This window comes from Lagopus muta, chromosome 11, assembly GCF_023343835.1.
Source record: "Lagopus muta isolate bLagMut1 chromosome 11, bLagMut1 primary, whole genome shotgun sequence".
NCBI classification, from domain to species: domain Eukaryota; kingdom Metazoa; phylum Chordata; class Aves; order Galliformes; family Phasianidae; genus Lagopus; species Lagopus muta.
In genome coordinates, this window is record NC_064443.1 from 2284468 (window position 1) to 2300579 (window position 16112).

Here is a 16112-nt window from a genome sequence, read left to right on the forward strand (position 1 = left end):
CAGCTAGGTGCCATCAGCACTGGGCTCCATCCCGGTGCTGGAAACCAGAGGTGCTTTTGGAAACGGGTGCATGCGCTTTCAGCAGGACTGAGAATAGGAAGTTTCTGCCTGGCCCACATGGCCACCACAACTAAGAAGCACCTTCACAGCTGCCCTAATGGCTGAACTCTCATTGTTGCCCTAGAACTTGACTGTGTTGTGCCCGCCAGAGTACATGGTGTGCTTCCTGCACCAGCTCATTGCTGCCCTGCGTTTCTTCTGGGATGGCCACAAGGCAAAGGCACCTGCTGCGCTGAGCAGTGAAGGTAAGGCCTGGAGGAGAAGCTAGCAGGACACTTCTGTGTTTGGGACAGGGTTTGTTTCCTGGCACTGCTCTCCAGGATGCTGAAAGCTTTGTGTTTCTCATGGGTGCTGATGCCTTCTCTGCCCTGAGCCTGTAGATCCTGGGAAATTCCTATGTGCAGATCTAATCCCATTAACACCCAGACCTATTCTGGACAATTTGAGACTTGCAAAAGAATATCTATATTGTGATCTGATAGTTAAAGTACAGGGAAACATATTTGCAGTTTTGCAAGAGAGAATTGACCACATAATTCAAGACCCATGTTTCTAACAGATGCCACTAGAATATATGGTATTTCTGCTGTTCCAAACGCTCGCCGCGGCCTGCGATGGCGCTGCTCTGCTGCCTTGCGGCACGTTGCGGTGCCTTACGGGCACAAACGGGACTGCAGCTCAGGCGCCGCCCACACGCGCGGGACACCCGGAAGTGAGCTCCACCAGCCGGGGAGGAGACGGAAGGCCCACGCTCTCGCGAGATCGTGCCACCCAATCAAAGGTTTCGTTCGTTCCCTTCTTCCGCCCCTCCCAGTGCCGCGCCGCGGTGCCGTCGCAAGGGGGCGCAGTCGGTTCTGGTCGCACGGGTTATGACGTCACCGCGCCGGAAGCGCCGCGAGACAGGGACGCGGAGAGCGGGGGGCGGGAGGAGCGCTTTATTGGGCCGCCAGAGCGGGGCGGGCGGAGGTTTTGCGGCGTGCAGTCGCCTTCACGGCTGTGCTCCGGGACTCGTCCTGCATTTGCGCAATGACGAACTTGAAGGCGGCGCTCACGGCGTCGAAGATGCTGGCCGCCAGCTCGTGCTTCTTGCTGTTGATCTCCAGCCGCAGCGCCTCCATCTCTCGCTCGATCAGCGCCGCCCGCTCGTTGAAGCCGTGCTGCAGTAGCTCGCTGTGCTCCCGTAGCTTCGCTTCCAGCGCCCGGTCCAGTTCCCGCTGCGCGCTCTCCGCCTCCGCCTGCATCTTGGCCTCGAGGGCTCGCAGGTTCTGCTCGTAGCTGTTGCGCTCGTCCGCCAGCAGCGCCTGCAGCTGCCGTTCGCGCTCCGCCGTCGCCTTCTGCTGCTGCTCCAGGAGCTGCGTCTGCTGCTTCTGGTCTGGGAACAAAGGGACGGGGTGAGGAGTAAGCAGGAGCTGAGCCTTGTGCTTCTGGTTAAGGAACCGAGTGGGGGTCCCCGTGGCACGGGGTGATGGGCCAAAGCGACAGTGCAAGGGGACGTGAGGAGAAGATGGAGGGGCTGGGGACAGAGTGCGGGGATGTGGGGATGGGGTGAGGGTTCGTCAGGGAGGAAAAAGGAGCAATTTGAGGTGTCTCCTGGGTGCACCGGGACGCCCCAAGAGATGTGTGTAGTCTGGGAGATGTCCCCGGGGAGAAGGGGAGTCCTCGAGTGCTGGGGCCATCATGAGATGCCTGTGAAGGGTTATAAGGATTCCCAGAGTACATGGGGATGCCATGCGCTGTCGTTGGGGGACACGGCCCATGGAACAAGGGAACGCTGTGAGATGTCCCCACGGAATAACGCAATGCGTCCGTTGTTCCTGGAGGACACGGGGATGGGTGAGGGGGGAAGGAGAGAAGGGACGGCACTGGGACGCGCCACTCACCCTCCAGCTGCTTCTCAGCCTCGCTCAGTGCCTTGTCTGCCTTCAGCACTGCCTCCGCTTCTGCCCGGCGCTCCGCCAGGAACTCATCCAGCACCTCCTCGGCCTGTGCATCCCCACACGATTGAGGCATGGCCTCACCTCCTTATTCCCGATCCCCTGCCTAGAGCTGCCCTCACCTTGGGGCCCTTGGCCTTTGCTTGCCGGTAGGCCTCCAGCAGCCGCTGCCGCTCGGCCTCGTAGGCGCGGTAGCCACCGGGCTGTGCGTAGGCCCCACGGGACAGGCTGGTATCCAGTGCCCCCGCCAGCTCAGCCAGCAGCGCCTTGCAGAGCTGCCGTGATGCTGCATTGTTCTCCTCCTGCAGGCGGCTGTACTCCGCGCTGATCTGTTCCTGAGGACAGGATGGGGGCAGGGTCACGGTGTCAATGGGGAGAGTGCAGGTGGGAGCAGAGGTATGGAGGCAGTGTTGGGGGGACGTGAGGATAAGGTAATGGAGATGGAGTGCATTGAGGGGATGGGGCCAAGGTCGTGAAGACAAAGGCAGCCTGGTAGGAATAGGAGCAGGGTGGCAAGGACAGGGACGGCGCTGTGGCACAAGGGGGGTGGCCACGCACTATGAGGCGCCGCTGGTGCTCCTGGTTGCGATCCCGGAAGCTGCGCTGCTGGAAGACGACGAGCGCCTCGTGCAGGTGCTCCCCGTGCGCGGCCGAGAGCTGTGCGGGCTCTGTGGGCAGTGACAGCCCCCGCATGCCCCCGGCATAGGCCTCCAGCGCTGCCGCCACCGCAGCTGCGTTCTCGTTGGCCATCATGGCTGCTGCTGCTCCCTGCAGGCAGGGCAGACGCCCGCTGTTGATGGCCTCCACGTAGCTGCTCAGCAGCGTGCTCAGGGCTGTGGGGAATGGCACAGGGACACCTGCCTCGTTGTTGGCACCTTGCTGCTGTGTGTTGCTGTTGTCCCCTGTCTTCCCCGTGTTTTTTGCCCCATTGTCACCCTGTCATCGCCCAGTCATTGACTTGTGTCGCACTGTGTTGCCATTGTATCCCTTTTGTCCCGTTGTCATCACTCTGCTGTCCCCAGTGTTATCACTCCATTGTCTCATGTTGCCGTTGTCATTGTCCCCCTGTCGTCCTGTGTCACCACTGTCACCCCGTTTTCACCCTGTTGTCCCATGGCACTCTTGCCTTCATCCCAGTTGTCCTGTTGCTTTTGCTGTTGTCCCCCCATCATCCAATTTGCCATCATCACTGTCCTCCCATGGCCCTCCTGTCGTCCCTTACAATGACGTCATTATCATCAGCCTTCAGTCAGCGCGCTGTCACCCTGTTGTCCTGCCTCGCCGTCACCCTGTTGTCCTCTGTGTCACCATGCCCCCAGTTCTCCCCGCTCCCACCCTCCCCTTACCTCGCCCTGTCAGTGCTCTGCCGTCAGGCAGCGTCTTGAGCCTGGAGGAGCTCAGCACATAGTTGCAGAACTTGGCTGCCTGTTGGAGGAAGCGTGGGGCCAAGGCGGCCTCGGGCAGCTCCTCCATGCGCCCGTGCTCCTCTGTGCCCAGTGGCGAAGGCAGCACGAAGCACTTCCGCGTGGGGAAATAGTTGCGGAGGCACTGCCGCGTCGCATTGTAGTTCTGCACCTTGCGGCCGTACCCTGTGGCCGGCAGGCAGCTGTTGGTGCTGGCGCAGCCGCTCGTGAGGGCCTCCCTAATGACCCCAAGGGGGGCCAGCACTCACCGTGCTTGAGTTCCAGCACCTGCTGCAGGTACTCGTCCTCGCTGATGGGCCGCTCGCCCACACGCAGCTCCAGTGTGAAGTCCCGCACCACCCACACAAAGCTGGGGAAGAAGCGCATGAACTCGCAGTCCTCGGCCTCATCTTCTCTTTCAGCGCCGTTGTTGCCATCCTTGTCCCTGTCCCGCACCTGGATCAGCTCCGACAGCTGTGTCACCAGCCTGCCCCGCTCAGGAGCACAACGCTCCCCAAATTCTGTGTCCCCTCCAGAATCCTGTGTACCCCCCAAATATTTCTGTCCTCCTCTGTACGTTGTGTCCTGCCCCACGGTGCCCATCTACGCCCTGAGTATTGCACTCCCTCTTAGAGCCTGAATCACCCTTAAATCCCTCAGTTTCCCCTTAAGTCCTCTGCCCCCTTGCCGAGTTCCCCCAGTTTTTCCCCAAATCCCAGTCTGACTTTGCCAACATCCCCCAGTCTTGCCACACGTCCCACGCTGCCCATGTCACACAGGTTTTCCCCAGGTTTCCTGTAGCCTCAAACACGCAGTGTCACCCCAAATCCCCCACCCTAGCCCTATCTCCCATTGCCCCAGTCCCACAGCTACAGCCCATGTCCCGCGTTGTCCAAGTCCCCCGTAGCCCCAAGTCCCCAACTTTCACCCCAACGTCCCCCATCCTCTCAGCTCCCTGCAGGATACTCGAGGTACTCCAGTGCCTTCTGGTCGATGGTGCCTATGCTGTTGTACACCAGAGTGCTGGACAACAGCAGCGCCAGTGTGAAGATCCAGGCGTCGTTTTGGCTGTCACCCTGTGCCCACAGCTGGGTTAGGGGTGCTCTGGACTCCGGGGGGAGATGTGGGGCCAGCCTTCCCCCCGGCACCCACCTTGGTGGGGTCTCCCAGCCCCTCGGTGTCCAGCAGCACCAGCATCGCTTCGGGCCGCTGTGGGTGAGGCAGGCACCACATCCAGATGCCCTTGGTCTCTGCCTGCACCGTGGGGCCCAGCGGGAAGCCTGCAGGTGGCGAGCCGTCAGGAATCCCCAGCATACCCCAAAACGCCCCGCAGTGAACGAATGCATGGGCTTCTGCCCCCAGCTCACCAGTGCGCTTCTGTGCCAGCCGGTTCATCAGGAAGGACTTCCCAGTGCGGTAGGGCCCGGCGATGGCCACCACCACCAGGGGCTGGGCCACCTCCTGCAGCACTGCCAGCGCCGTGGGGTCCAGGGACAGCTCGCCATTCTTGTTGTTCACCAGGCACAGCGGGGCCGGCATCGGGAGCACCAGAGCATCCATGGTTGTGCTGCTGTGTGCGGCTTTGCAGTGATGAAACGGAAAGAGAAAGCAAACCCAGCCCTCCCCCTGCTGTTGGTTTTCCCTTCCTGTAAACACCCATCGCTTCCCCGAAATCACAATGCCTCAGCTGTGGCCTTCATTCTTGTAGGGGCAGCTGGCACAGGTACAGCATATCGCAACCGGTTGGAGACAACACCCATCCTATTATCCAGACTGAAGGACTTCCACTATGGTGCAGCCCAGCGATGGACACGTCCACCAAAGGGCTGGTGATCCCGCACTGCACATCAGCACTGTGTCTGTGTGTGTGTGGGGGGGTGACAGACAGCATGCTGCTGTAGCAAACCAGGCAGAGGGGGGCCAGCGTCAGGGGCTCCAGAGCCTGCTTGGCCATGCAGCTGCCAGAACCGAAAGGGAAAGCACACCCAGCTGCTATGGACGCATTTCCTGCTGCTGCTTCCTTTGCTTTACCCAAACAGGGCCCAGTGCTGTCCCAAAATGACAACACCTGGAAAGCGTCACAGAATTTATTGCATGGGCAGCTGGCAGGGCACAGGGCTACACATGGCTGTCCTCATCGCTGTCCTCATCGCTGACCTCCTCTTCGCTGTCACTGTCTGACAGCACGAGCTGAAGAGATGTGAGCAGATTACTCAGGAAGTTCACACCCGTGCGGCACCATGAGGAGATCTCCATTTCCCTCTTCTCCTTCTGCATCTGCTCCATCATCTGCTGCATTGCCATCTCCATGCGTTTGAAACCCTCGTTCATCAGTGCCTTGCACTGCTGTGGGATAGGGAGTGGGGTTGCTGCCACCACACGGTGCCGCGGTGCAGCCACAATGCAACAGCACCACCACCGAGCAGCTTAATGCAGACACGGTGTGCTGGGAGCACCACAGAGCAAGTCCATGGTACGTGTGCAACGTGCCAGCATCACCACACACCTTCCTGGCACAGCCACACAGGCCCATGGGGGAGCTACAGTGTGCTGGTGCCACCACCACACAGCGTCACAAACCTATGGAATAGACATTACATAGCCAGCAATGCCGTCTAACACCATCACGGTGACCACCTTCACAGCCACAGCATGCCAGTACCACCGCACATCAGAACCATGCTACAGCCACAGTGTGACACTAACAGCACACAACACCACTTTCCCATTACACAATAGTCATGGTGCAGCCACAGTGCCTCTGTACCGCCACACAACACCTCCATGGTACCGCCATTGTGCTCCAGCGCCACAACCCTGTACCTCCAGTGCCGCAGCCAAAATGCACCTGTACCACCACACAGTCACACACCATCACGGTACAGCCAGAGTGTGCCTGCACCACTGCACAACAGCATCACTGCCCACCCTCTGCTGCTGTTTGTATGGAGGGAGCTGGTTGATGCAGTTGCTGAACCTCTCTCCATCATCATTGAAATGTCCGGGCTGTCAGGAGATGGAGACTGGAAAAAGGCGAACGTAGCTGCCATGCGTAAGAAAGGGGGGAAGGAGAACCCGGGGAAATTCAGGCTGACAAGCCTGATCTGTGTGCCTGGGAAGGTCATGGAGCAGATCGTGGATGACACACTAAGGCTCATGAGTGACGACCAGGTGACCCCAGGCAGCTGGCACGGCTTTGCCGAGGGCAGATGGTGCCTGACCTGCCTGGTGGCCTTCTGTGATGGAGTGACGGCACTGGGGGACAATGGAAAGGCGACTGATGTCACCTACCTGAAGCTGTGCAAGGCCTTTGACGTGGTCCTGCACCGCATCCCTATTTGTAAAACGGAGAGATGAGTTCAGAAGGTAGACTCTTTGGTGGATAAGAATTGGTTGGATGTTCACAGCCAGGTGGTTGTGCTCAGTGGCTCCATGTCCAGGTGGAGGCTGGGCTCGAGCCGTGTCCCCAGGGGACCTTCTTGGGGCTGCTGCTCTTCAGCATCTTGGTCAGTGTCGTAGTGGGATTGAGTTGGCTGACAACACCACGCTGACTGGTGTCGCTGACACAAGAAGAAGAAGGGACGCCATCCACAGGGACCAGGACAGGCTTTGGAAGTAGGCCCACACGAACCTAAGGAGGTTCAGCAAGGCCCAGTGCAAGGTGCTGCACTTGGGTTGGGGCAATCCCAGATAGATGTGCAGACTGGAGAACTCCATGAGTGCCGCCCTGAGGTAAGGAGTTGGGTGTCCTGCTGGACAAAAGTTGGACACGAGGCAGCGGTGTGCGCTTGCAGCCCAGAAAGGCCAACTGCATCCTGGGCTGCACCAACAGAGAGTGGTCAGCAGGCAGGGAGGGGATTGTTGCCCTCTGCTCTGCTCATGAAGATCTTGACCCCCACCACATGAACGATGTGAGGTTTTTGCAGCAGGCCCAGAGGAGGGCCAGAAAGACGCTCAGAGGGCTGAAGCACCTCTTCCTCTGCAAACACAGGCTGAGAGAGCACGGGTGTTCAGAATGGGGAGGAGAAGGAGAAGGCTCTGAGGTGACCTCGCTGAGGCCTTTCATTACTGAGGGGCTTATAAGCAGGATGGAGAGTGATTTTTTACACGGTCTGATGGCGATTGGGTAGGGAAGAAAGGTCTAAAGCTAAAAGAGGGCAGATTTAGGTGAGTAATGAGGAGGAGGTTTTTCACTCAGAGGGCTGTGAGGCGCTGGCACCACTGCCCAAAGCTGTGGGTGCCCCATCCCTGGAGGTGGGCAAGCCCATGGAGGGGCCTTGGGCAACCAGCCTGCAGCTGAGAGCTTGGCAGCAGAGGGTCTCTGACACCCCTTCCAACCCAAGCCATACTAGAGTTTGTGATTCCATGATTCTGTGATTCTATGATTCTGTGTGATGCCTGTGGTGGCCACCGCTCTGGAACTTAAAATGGAAAGACACTCAGCCCCAATAGTCCACCCTCTGCCTCTGCTGCCTTTGCTTTCCTGGAATTAAGCCCCACGCTTCCCTGAAATGACAAGACCCTGGGCAGTGCAACTGGATTTATTGCAGGGACAGCTGCTGGGGGACAGTCCACATCACATGGGCCGCAGTTTATTAAAAAGTTTTCCTGCCGCACCAGGCAGGAATGCAGCCAAAATGCTCAGAGCTGAGCTAATCCGGGTGTCCCGCTTCCTGTTCTTCTTCTCCTCCTCCAGCTGTGTGATCAGCTCCTGCATGGCTGCTGCCTCACGCTTGAAGCCCTCCTGCACCAGTGCTTCATACTCCTGTGGACAGGGAGCCATGTTAGTAGCAGCATACAATGCCACAGCACAGCCCAGTGTGCTGCTACGAGCACAGAACACATCTGTGGTACGCTTGCAGCACCATCACAGCGCTCACCTTCTTGTGGTGCTCCAATACGCGCCACTGCTCTTCCAGCCACGCACGCTGCTCCTCCTTCAACTGTTGCTCCAGCTGACGTTTGTGCTCCTCCATGGTGCGCCGCTGCTCCTCCAGCCATGCCTCTGCCGCCTTCTGGGCCGCCTCTGCCTCGGCCGCTGCTGCCTCCCGCTGCCGCTCCGCCAGCTCCAGCTGCACCTCAGTGGCCTTCAACACCTGTGCCAGCCCCTCGCGCTCCCGCAGGAACACCTCCAGCACCGCCTCCGCCTGACCGCACAACCATGCGGCACAGTTCCATCGCACCTGGTGCCACCCCACCGCCCTCCCCCACACCCCACTCACCCTGACACCCTTGTCGGGCCGCCGCTTGTACTCCTCCAGCACGCGGTTCAGGTCCTCCTTGAACAGCTGTGCACCACCAGGCGCCACGTAGTCCCCATTCTGCAGGCGCAGCTCCACATCCCTCCAAAGCTCCTGCAGCACCGCATGGCACCGCTGCTCCGACGCCTCCTCGTTGCGCCGGCAGAACTCGTCCTTGGCCGCCTCCAGCTTGCCCTGTGCCACAGATCCGTGCTCAAGTGCACGGCCGTGCCTCCAAAACCCCACGGTGTGATGGCAACTCACCACCAGCTCTGCATGGTACTGGCGTTCATGGTCGGCAAAGGCACGGGACAGGAAGAGGGTGATGGCGCGTTGCTCGCAGTCCCGATGCACGGCCACCAGAGCACTGCGTGAGGCTGTGGGCAGCACCAGGCCGTGCTCCATGCCCCGCTGGTACTCGGCCACCGCCGCCTCCACTGCTGCACTGTTCTCGGCCCGTGCCAGCGCTGTCACTGCGCTCTCCACGCAGGGCACCGCGCCGCTGGTGATGGCCGCCACGTATTTCTCCGCCAGGCCTGCCAGCACTGTGAGAGGTGACGGCCACCCACACGTGTCACTGCCACGCATGTGTCCCCGTCACCGGCACGCGTCCCCCGCACGCCACCCATTCTCATGCTGCTGCCACTCACCGCTGCCCGTCACCTGGTGCCCACCCAGCAACACCTTCACCGGCGCCTCCTCCCAGATGTACCGGCAGAAGGCGTCCACCTGCTTCCGGAAGCCTGGCTGCAGCTCGTCCTCCCGCAGCTCCTCCAACCGCTGCAGATCTGCATCAGCTGCCGGCCGCTCCATCGTGAACAGCTTGCGGCGGGGAAAGAAGTTGCGCAGGCAGCTCCGCAGCTCATTGCGCTCCTTGGCCTTCTTCCCATCCCCTGCATTGCCACTGTTAGCACAGAGCCACCGACTGCGGATGCGCACGGTGACGCCTGGGGACACACGCTGGTGGCCATACCGGTCTGCAGTCGCAGTATGTCATCCAGGTACTCATCCTCACTCAGGGCCCGCAGCTGCAGTGTGAAGTCACGCACGGTCCAGACGAAGCACGGGAAGACGCGGACAAAGTTGGATGTTGGGTTGTCGTTCTCCTCCCGCACACGGATGTGCTCTGTCAGCTCCGTTACCAGCCTGTGGGACCCACCTCACCCCGTCAGCGTTGTCACTGCAGAACCTTTGTCACACCATCACCTCCCTCCCGGCCATCCCCGTACCGCAGCTGCTCCAGTGCCCGCTGGTCAATGGTGCCAATGCTGTTGTACACCAGGGTGCTGGAGAGCAACACCGCCAGCGTGAAGATCCAGGCGTCGCTGTCATCGTCATCCTGCACATATATCCAAGTTACTGGGGCTCCACTTCCACGGGGTTTTTGGGACCCCATCACCCCTGCACTCACCTTTTTGGGGTCTCCCAACCCCTCGGTGTCCAGCAGCACCAAGGTCACTCCCTGCCGGCGCGGGTGGGGCAGGCACCACATCCAGATGCCCTTGGTCTCCGCATGCACCGTGGGGCCCAGCGGGAAGCCTGTGGGCAGTGAGCTGTCAGAAATCCCACAAGATGCCCCTCCAAACGCATGGGGTTTCCCCCTCTGCTCACCAGTGCGTTTCTGCGCCAGCTGATTCATCAGGTAGGACTTCCCAGTGCGGTACAGCCCAGCGATGGCCACCACCACCAGGGGCTGGGTGACACTGCGCAGCACTGCCAGCGCCCTGCGGTCGAGGGACAGCACGCTGTCCTTGTTGGTCACCAGGCAGAGGGGAGCCGGCATCGGGAGCATCGGAGCGTCCATGGTTGTGCTGCTGCCTGCTGTGATCACAGACTGGAAACTGCAATATATAGTGAAGCCAGGTCTCGCTCCTCCCCACCCTCCACATCCTGTGTCTTTGATTTTCCCTTTTTTCTCTTCCTTTCCTGGAATACTAATTCCCGGAATACGGCTTAATTCACTGAAGTCACATGACCTGTACCATATTGGTGGATTCACTGCAGGGACTGCTGGTGGGGATAAGAGCTCCAGCATGCTGCAGCACTTTGCTGACAGTGCCTGACACCTAGCTGGCCACTGAGGGCAGGGACAGCACAACCACAGTGCCCATGACACCCATGGCTGCTGGATGCAGCGCTTCTCCTCCTGCAGCCACTTCATCTACAGCTGCAGTACCATTGCCTCATGCCTGAAGCAGTCCAGCACCAGTGCCTCATGTCCTGTGGGACATGGAGCCATGCTGCTACTGCCTCACAATGCCAAGGTGCATCCACAATGCCCCGACAGCAGAGCACAGTACCTCTATGGTACAGACACAGTGTGCCAGCACCACAACACTGAACCTCCAATGCTGCAGCCAAAATGCACCTGTACCACCACGCAATCACACACCACCACGGTACAGCCAGAGTGTGCCTGCACCACTGCACAGCAGCCTCACTGTGCTGGCCATGCAGGGCCCAGCCCCTGCTGCTGTTTGTACGGAGTGAGCTGGCTGATGCAGTTGCTGAGCCGCCTGGCTGGCAGATGTCCCCAGAGACTGGAAAAAGGCAAACATCGCTGCCATTTGTAAGAAAGGCAGGAAGGAGGACTCGGGAACTGCAGGCTGGAAAGCCTCAGCTCTGTGCCTGGGAAGATCGTGGAGCAGAAAGCACTGGAAGACCTGTCAGCTGTCCAGAGCTCTTGCTCTGGTACCACCACCACACAGCCTCATGATGTGTCATGGCACTATGAGCGTGGATAAGAGAATTACAAGACAGATCATCCACCAAGGTGATCTCCTCCAAAAAGGTGATTGCTCCTGTTGCTGCAGGATATGGCAAAAACTCTTAGGACCATGATTGTGATGAAGGAAGAAGAACCATAGAGTTAACCAATAGAAGGGCCGTGCCCCCAGCCAGGAGGGGAAAAGGGCAACAGAATATATTGGACTGTGTGGATTCAATAGCGTGGCACATCAGAACAACAGAAACATGAGGCACTGGTGGACACTGGCACGCAGTGCACTGTGATGTCCTGAAATCAAGGCACAAAACCAATTTGTATTGCTGGGGTGACGGGGGGTTCCCAATAATGACCTGTGTTGGAGGCTGAAATAAGCCTCACTTGTAAGGACTGGCAAAAGCACCTGATTGTGACTGGCCCGAGGGCTCCATGTATACTTGGTGTCAATTGCCTCAGAAGGAGGAATTTTAAGGATCCCAAGGGAAATCGATGGGTATTTGGAATAGCTGCAAACAAAGACAACATCAAGCAGCTGTCTGTCTTGTTTGTCCTGTCAGAAAATCTGGCTGCTACAAAGGAAAGAGCAGCAGGTACTGATTGCTACAAAAACAGTGCACAGACAGGCAGTACCACACCAACAGCATTTACTGCAGGGACAGCTGCTGGGGGACAGGCTATGTCACACGCTGCAGTCTGTTGAAAAGCTTGACTGCCAGACCAGGCAGGAACATTGCAGAAATGCTCAGAACGTTCAGAGCGGAGCTAACCAAGGGGCCCACCTCCGTGTTCTCCTTCTGCAGCTGTGTGATCAGCTCCTGCATGGCTGCTGCCTCACGCTTGAAGCCCTCCTTGAATGGCTGTGCACCACCAGGTGACACGTAGTCCCCACTCTGCAGGCACAGCTCCACATCCCTCCAAAGCTCCTGCAGCACCGCATGGCACCGCTGCTCAACCACGGAGCCCGTGACAGCCCCGGCTGATGGATGCAGTGCTTCTCCTCCTGCAGCCCCTCTATCTACATCTGCAGCACCATTGCCTCATGCCTGAAGCACTCCTGCATCAGTGCCCCATCACAGAATCACAAAATCACAGAATTACAGAATTACCAAGGTTGGAAAAGACTTTCAAAATCATCCAGTCAAACATCCACCCATCACCAATAGCACTCACTAAACCACGTCCCTCATCACAAAATCCAAACGTTCCTTGAACACCTCCAGGGTCGGTGACTCCACCACCTCCCTGGCAGCCCATTCCACTGCCTGACCACTCTTTCAGAAAAGTAGCATTTCCCAACATCCAGCCTAAATCTCCCCTGGTGCAACTTGAAGCCATTCCCTCTAGTTCTATCACCAGTTACACGAGAGAAGAGGCTGATCTCCAGCTCACTGCATCCTCCCTTCAGGTACTTATAGAGAGCAATAGGGTCTCCCCTGAGCCTCCTCTTCTCCAGACTGAACAATGCCAGCTCCTTCAGCTGCTGCTCATCAGCCTTGTGCTCCAGACCCCTCACCAGCTTTGTTGCCCTTCTTTGAACCTGCTTTGAACAATGTCTTCCTTGCAGTGAGGGGCCCCAAACTGGACACTGTACTCGAGGTGCTGCTTCACCAGAGCTGAGTACAAGGGGATGATCACTTCCCTGTTCCTGCTGGCAGCACCGTTCCTGATGCGAGCCAGGCTGCCATTGGCCTTCTTGGACACCCAGGCACAGTGCTGGCCCACGTTCAGCTGAGCATCAATCAATACCCCCAGGTCCATTTCCTCTACGCAGTCCTCCAGCCACTCCACCCCAAGCCTGTAGCATCGCCTGGGGTTGTTGCAGCCAAAGTGCAGGACCCGGCATTTGGCCTTGTTGAAGCTCATCCCATCGGCTTCAGCCCAGCATTCCAGCCTGTCCAGATCCCTCTGTAGGGCCTCACTACCCCAGGTAGTACCCCAGGTAGATCCACACTTCCAGCCAACTTGGTGTCATCCGCAAACTTACTGAGGGTGCATTCAATGCCCTCATCCAGGTCACTAGCAAAGATATCGAAGAGGACAGGTCCCAGCACCGACCCCTAGGGAACATAGTGCTGGTACCACCTCACAGTGCCATGATGCAGCCCACATGTCCCAGTAGCCCTGCACATCAACTCCATGGTACAGCCGCAGCATGTAAGCACAACCACACAACCACATGGCACAGGAACACCAGAATACCTTTTTACAACCACTTCTCACCTGCAGTACCGCACAGCACCTCCATGGTGCACTCAGCATATATTCATATTGATACAAGTTACAGTGATATTATTAGCTTGGTAATGTTCATCGATAAATAGCCTTGTAGCTTGTTTATAAAACAGGAAGAACCTGTGCCCTGGTACCAAGGAGCTAACAATGAAATACTGAACTCCTTATAAGGAGTTATAACTTATAACTCCAGATAAGGAAGTTCTGCTTGAATCAGCTTATTTTGTGAAAGCAAATATTGTGCAATCAAGGCAAGAAGATAACTGAATGTGTGTGAAGATCAGATTCAACCAGCAAACACAGTGAGAGACAGTACTGACTTCATCCACCACAAAAAGACCGAGCATGTGCAAGGAGCTCTACATTAATCATTCTGGGGGAAGCAGTGAATAGGTATGTACTGCCTGGGAAAATGTTTTCATATAAAGCACAAGTGATGTATCTAGGCTGAAGCTCTTTTATACCAGGTATGCATGATAGGAGGAGCCTAATCATTGTTGAGATGGTGTCATTGTGTCACGGGGTGGTGTCGTTGTATGCTGTGATCATGTCTTCGTGTCACTGTGCTGTGGGTGGTGTCGCAGGGTCAGGATCGTGCTGACGCTGTGCTTTGTGATGGTACTGTCTCACCATACAACGCTACCATCCTGCCAAGTGTTGGGCTCACTGTACCGCGTGGTGGTGTCACTGTGTCATGGGTGGTGCCGGCACTGTGATTCGGACGTGGCGTGGTGTCACCGATGCCGAGGATGTGGGTAGGTTGACCTGACACGTCAGCGCGTTGTGTTGTGCAGGTATTCCTTTATCGCGGTGCGGGGCACATAGGGGATAACTCTACCTAATATGCACACCTGGGCCCATGTGCAGATTGCATTTGTTGGCTACGCTCATACATACTCGTGTCTTTCCCCACAGTTTCATTCGTATGCTGAATATTTTCTTGTACTCGTTAATGTTTTCTTAGAATCGAACCTCAGACCCTCCCCCTTAGAGCATTCACAATCACACTTGAGGGTATTTTTGGTGTCTGTCTGGGGGGTCAGGGAGGAAGGCTGATAGCCCTCGTCACTCCTCAACTTTTGACCCCAGTCTTCAGGAGCTTGCTTAGTTAGGTGTGTGCCTCCTCTCTAAATGTGTGTAATTATATTTATGCTTGTTAGCAAAGCAGAACAGGTATCACAAATCAGGAACTGGGTCTTAGTAGCCTTTAGATATTTTCTGATATGGGATTCTTCTTTTTTAAACATGGCTTTTGTTAGTAGTGAGAAACCAGACAAAAGTACAGAGGAAACAAAGTACAGAAAAGCCTGGCATAAGATGAGACAAGTACGAGAACTTCAAGAAATATTGCCCTCCTGTATCCATAGAAACATACAAAATGATCTTAAAAACCACAGGTGATAAACCTCATATGGAAAAATGGATTAACAAATGTGTCACATAGATTGTGAGTCTGGGGTACTTGGCCAGTAGGGGAACAGGAGAGTAATTACCTGCCACGAGAAGAAAGGTGTGTAAGGAGAAGTGGTTCACTGATCAAATGCGTGTTTTCTCCTTTGCCACAAGGGGAGCGTGCCCACTATTGCAACCATGAACAAAAAACCTTTGCTGCTTCACTGAGATCTATGATGGAAAATTATGGATTCTGAGCTTTTCTCGCACAAGGGAACATAAGGAGGGCATGGGGATGTAGAAGGGAACACGGCGATACGGGGTGTGGAGATCCTGTTCCTCCTACTGCACACTGCTGCATGAGGAACGTGAAAACTCGCAGGGGGCTGCAGCAGAAGCACAGGTTTTGTTTTCACTTATGATTCCGTGCAGTATGGATGAAAGCCAGGCAGAGATTGGTTCCAGAGCTGAGGTTGGCTGCAGGGTGGAGTCTCAGGGCCCTGAGAGCAGCTCTGATGTCTAGCCCTGCTTAGGACTTCCCAGTCTGGGAAAGCCTTTTGAATTGTATGGGCGTGAAAGACGTCACTTTGCAATGGGAGAGTTAGCAGAACACACTGGATCCAGGAAGAGACCAGCAGGCTAATTCTTTAGACAACTGGACCAAGTAAATATAGGGCGGATGTCACGTTTACGAGCAGTGGCAGCAGACCTGAGGCACTGCTGGAATGCAGGAGGAAAGCCTGGGTCCCGGCCCACCCACAGCCGGCAGCAGCCGTGGGGCTGCCCGCGTGTCCCAAACACAGCGGCATCCCCACGATGGCAGAAACACCCCCAGAATGGGCTGCAGCTGCCAGCCTGGCCTCCGCCACGTCGTGCGTTGAAACGTTGCGCCTGCTGGAGTCGGGGCCAGAACCCAGCTCAGCCTGAACCGGGCTGGGGGGAGGAAGGAGTGGGTTGGGTGCTGGGGAGAAGAGATGCCCGTGGTTGCAGCCCCTAAAGCTGCCCACCTCGGGAAAGGCGGAGAAGAACCAAACCGACAGTGGCATGATGGAATTGTCAGATTTATTGATGGACTTTGATGACTTTATACAGCAATTGGAGCAGGCACACGGCCGCTCCTATGACA

General features: G+C 57.0%; 2 protein-coding genes across 5 annotated transcripts; both read right to left on the reverse strand.

Moving 5' to 3' along the window:
* Positions 1–186: 186 nt before the first annotated feature.
* Positions 187–5203, reverse strand: LOC125698705 (guanylate-binding protein 4-like). Of its 3 annotated transcripts, XM_048957386.1 has the most exons (9): positions 4765–5064; positions 4550–4677; positions 4364–4473; positions 3667–3884; positions 3341–3583; positions 2553–2827; positions 2117–2329; positions 1941–2043; positions 187–1432 (listed from the first exon to the last, which is right to left on the reverse strand). In XM_048957386.1, exons 1-9 carry the CDS (start codon positions 4955–4957, stop codon positions 996–998), a joined length of 1920 nt encoding a protein of 639 aa, XP_048813343.1. In that variant the 5' UTR covers positions 4958–5064; the 3' UTR covers positions 187–995. The 3 variants fall into 3 exon arrangements, with proteins under 3 accessions (XP_048813343.1, XP_048813341.1, XP_048813342.1); XM_048957384.1 differs by having other exon boundaries at positions 1318–2043; positions 2553–2851; positions 4765–5203; XM_048957385.1 differs by having other exon boundaries at positions 1318–2043.
* A 2638-nt stretch (positions 5204–7841) lies between these two features.
* On the reverse strand, positions 7842–10985 carry LOC125698701 (guanylate-binding protein 1-like). Of its 2 annotated transcripts, XM_048957376.1 has the most exons (9): positions 10249–10985; positions 10049–10176; positions 9867–9976; positions 9611–9783; positions 9288–9530; positions 8902–9182; positions 8620–8832; positions 8278–8544; positions 7842–8162 (listed from the first exon to the last, which is right to left on the reverse strand). In XM_048957376.1, exons 1-9 carry the CDS (start codon positions 10796–10798, stop codon positions 7974–7976), a joined length of 2154 nt encoding a protein of 717 aa, XP_048813333.1. In that variant the 5' UTR covers positions 10799–10985; the 3' UTR covers positions 7842–7973. The 2 variants fall into 2 exon arrangements, with proteins under 2 accessions (XP_048813333.1, XP_048813332.1); XM_048957375.1 differs by having other exon boundaries at positions 10049–10985.
* Positions 10986–16112: the final 5127 nt, after the last annotated feature.

Coding starts and splice junctions, on each gene's coding strand:
- LOC125698701 (XM_048957375.1), bottom strand. CDS start 10,798: ATGAAGTGGCTGCAGGAGGAGAAGCGCTGCATCCAGCAGCCATGGGTG. Junction 9,977..10,048: donor GGTTGGGAGACCCCAAAAAG/GTGAGTGCAGGG, acceptor ATATATGTGCAG/GATGACGATGACAGCGACGC. Junction 8,545..8,619: donor GGCCCGACAAGGGTGTCAGG/GTGAGTGGGGTG, acceptor TTGTGCGGTCAG/GCGGAGGCGGTGCTGGAGGT.
- LOC125698705 (XM_048957384.1), bottom strand. CDS start 4,957: ATGGATGCTCTGGTGCTCCCGATGCCGGCCCCGCTGTGCCTGGTGAAC. Junction 3,584..3,666: donor GGTGCTGGAACTCAAGCACG/GTGAGTGCTGGC, acceptor TGCCGGCCACAG/GGTACGGCCGCAAGGTGCAG. Junction 2,852..3,340: donor CAGAGCACTGACAGGGCGAG/GTAAGGGGAGGG, acceptor ACAACGAGGCAG/GTGTCCCTGTGCCATTCCCC.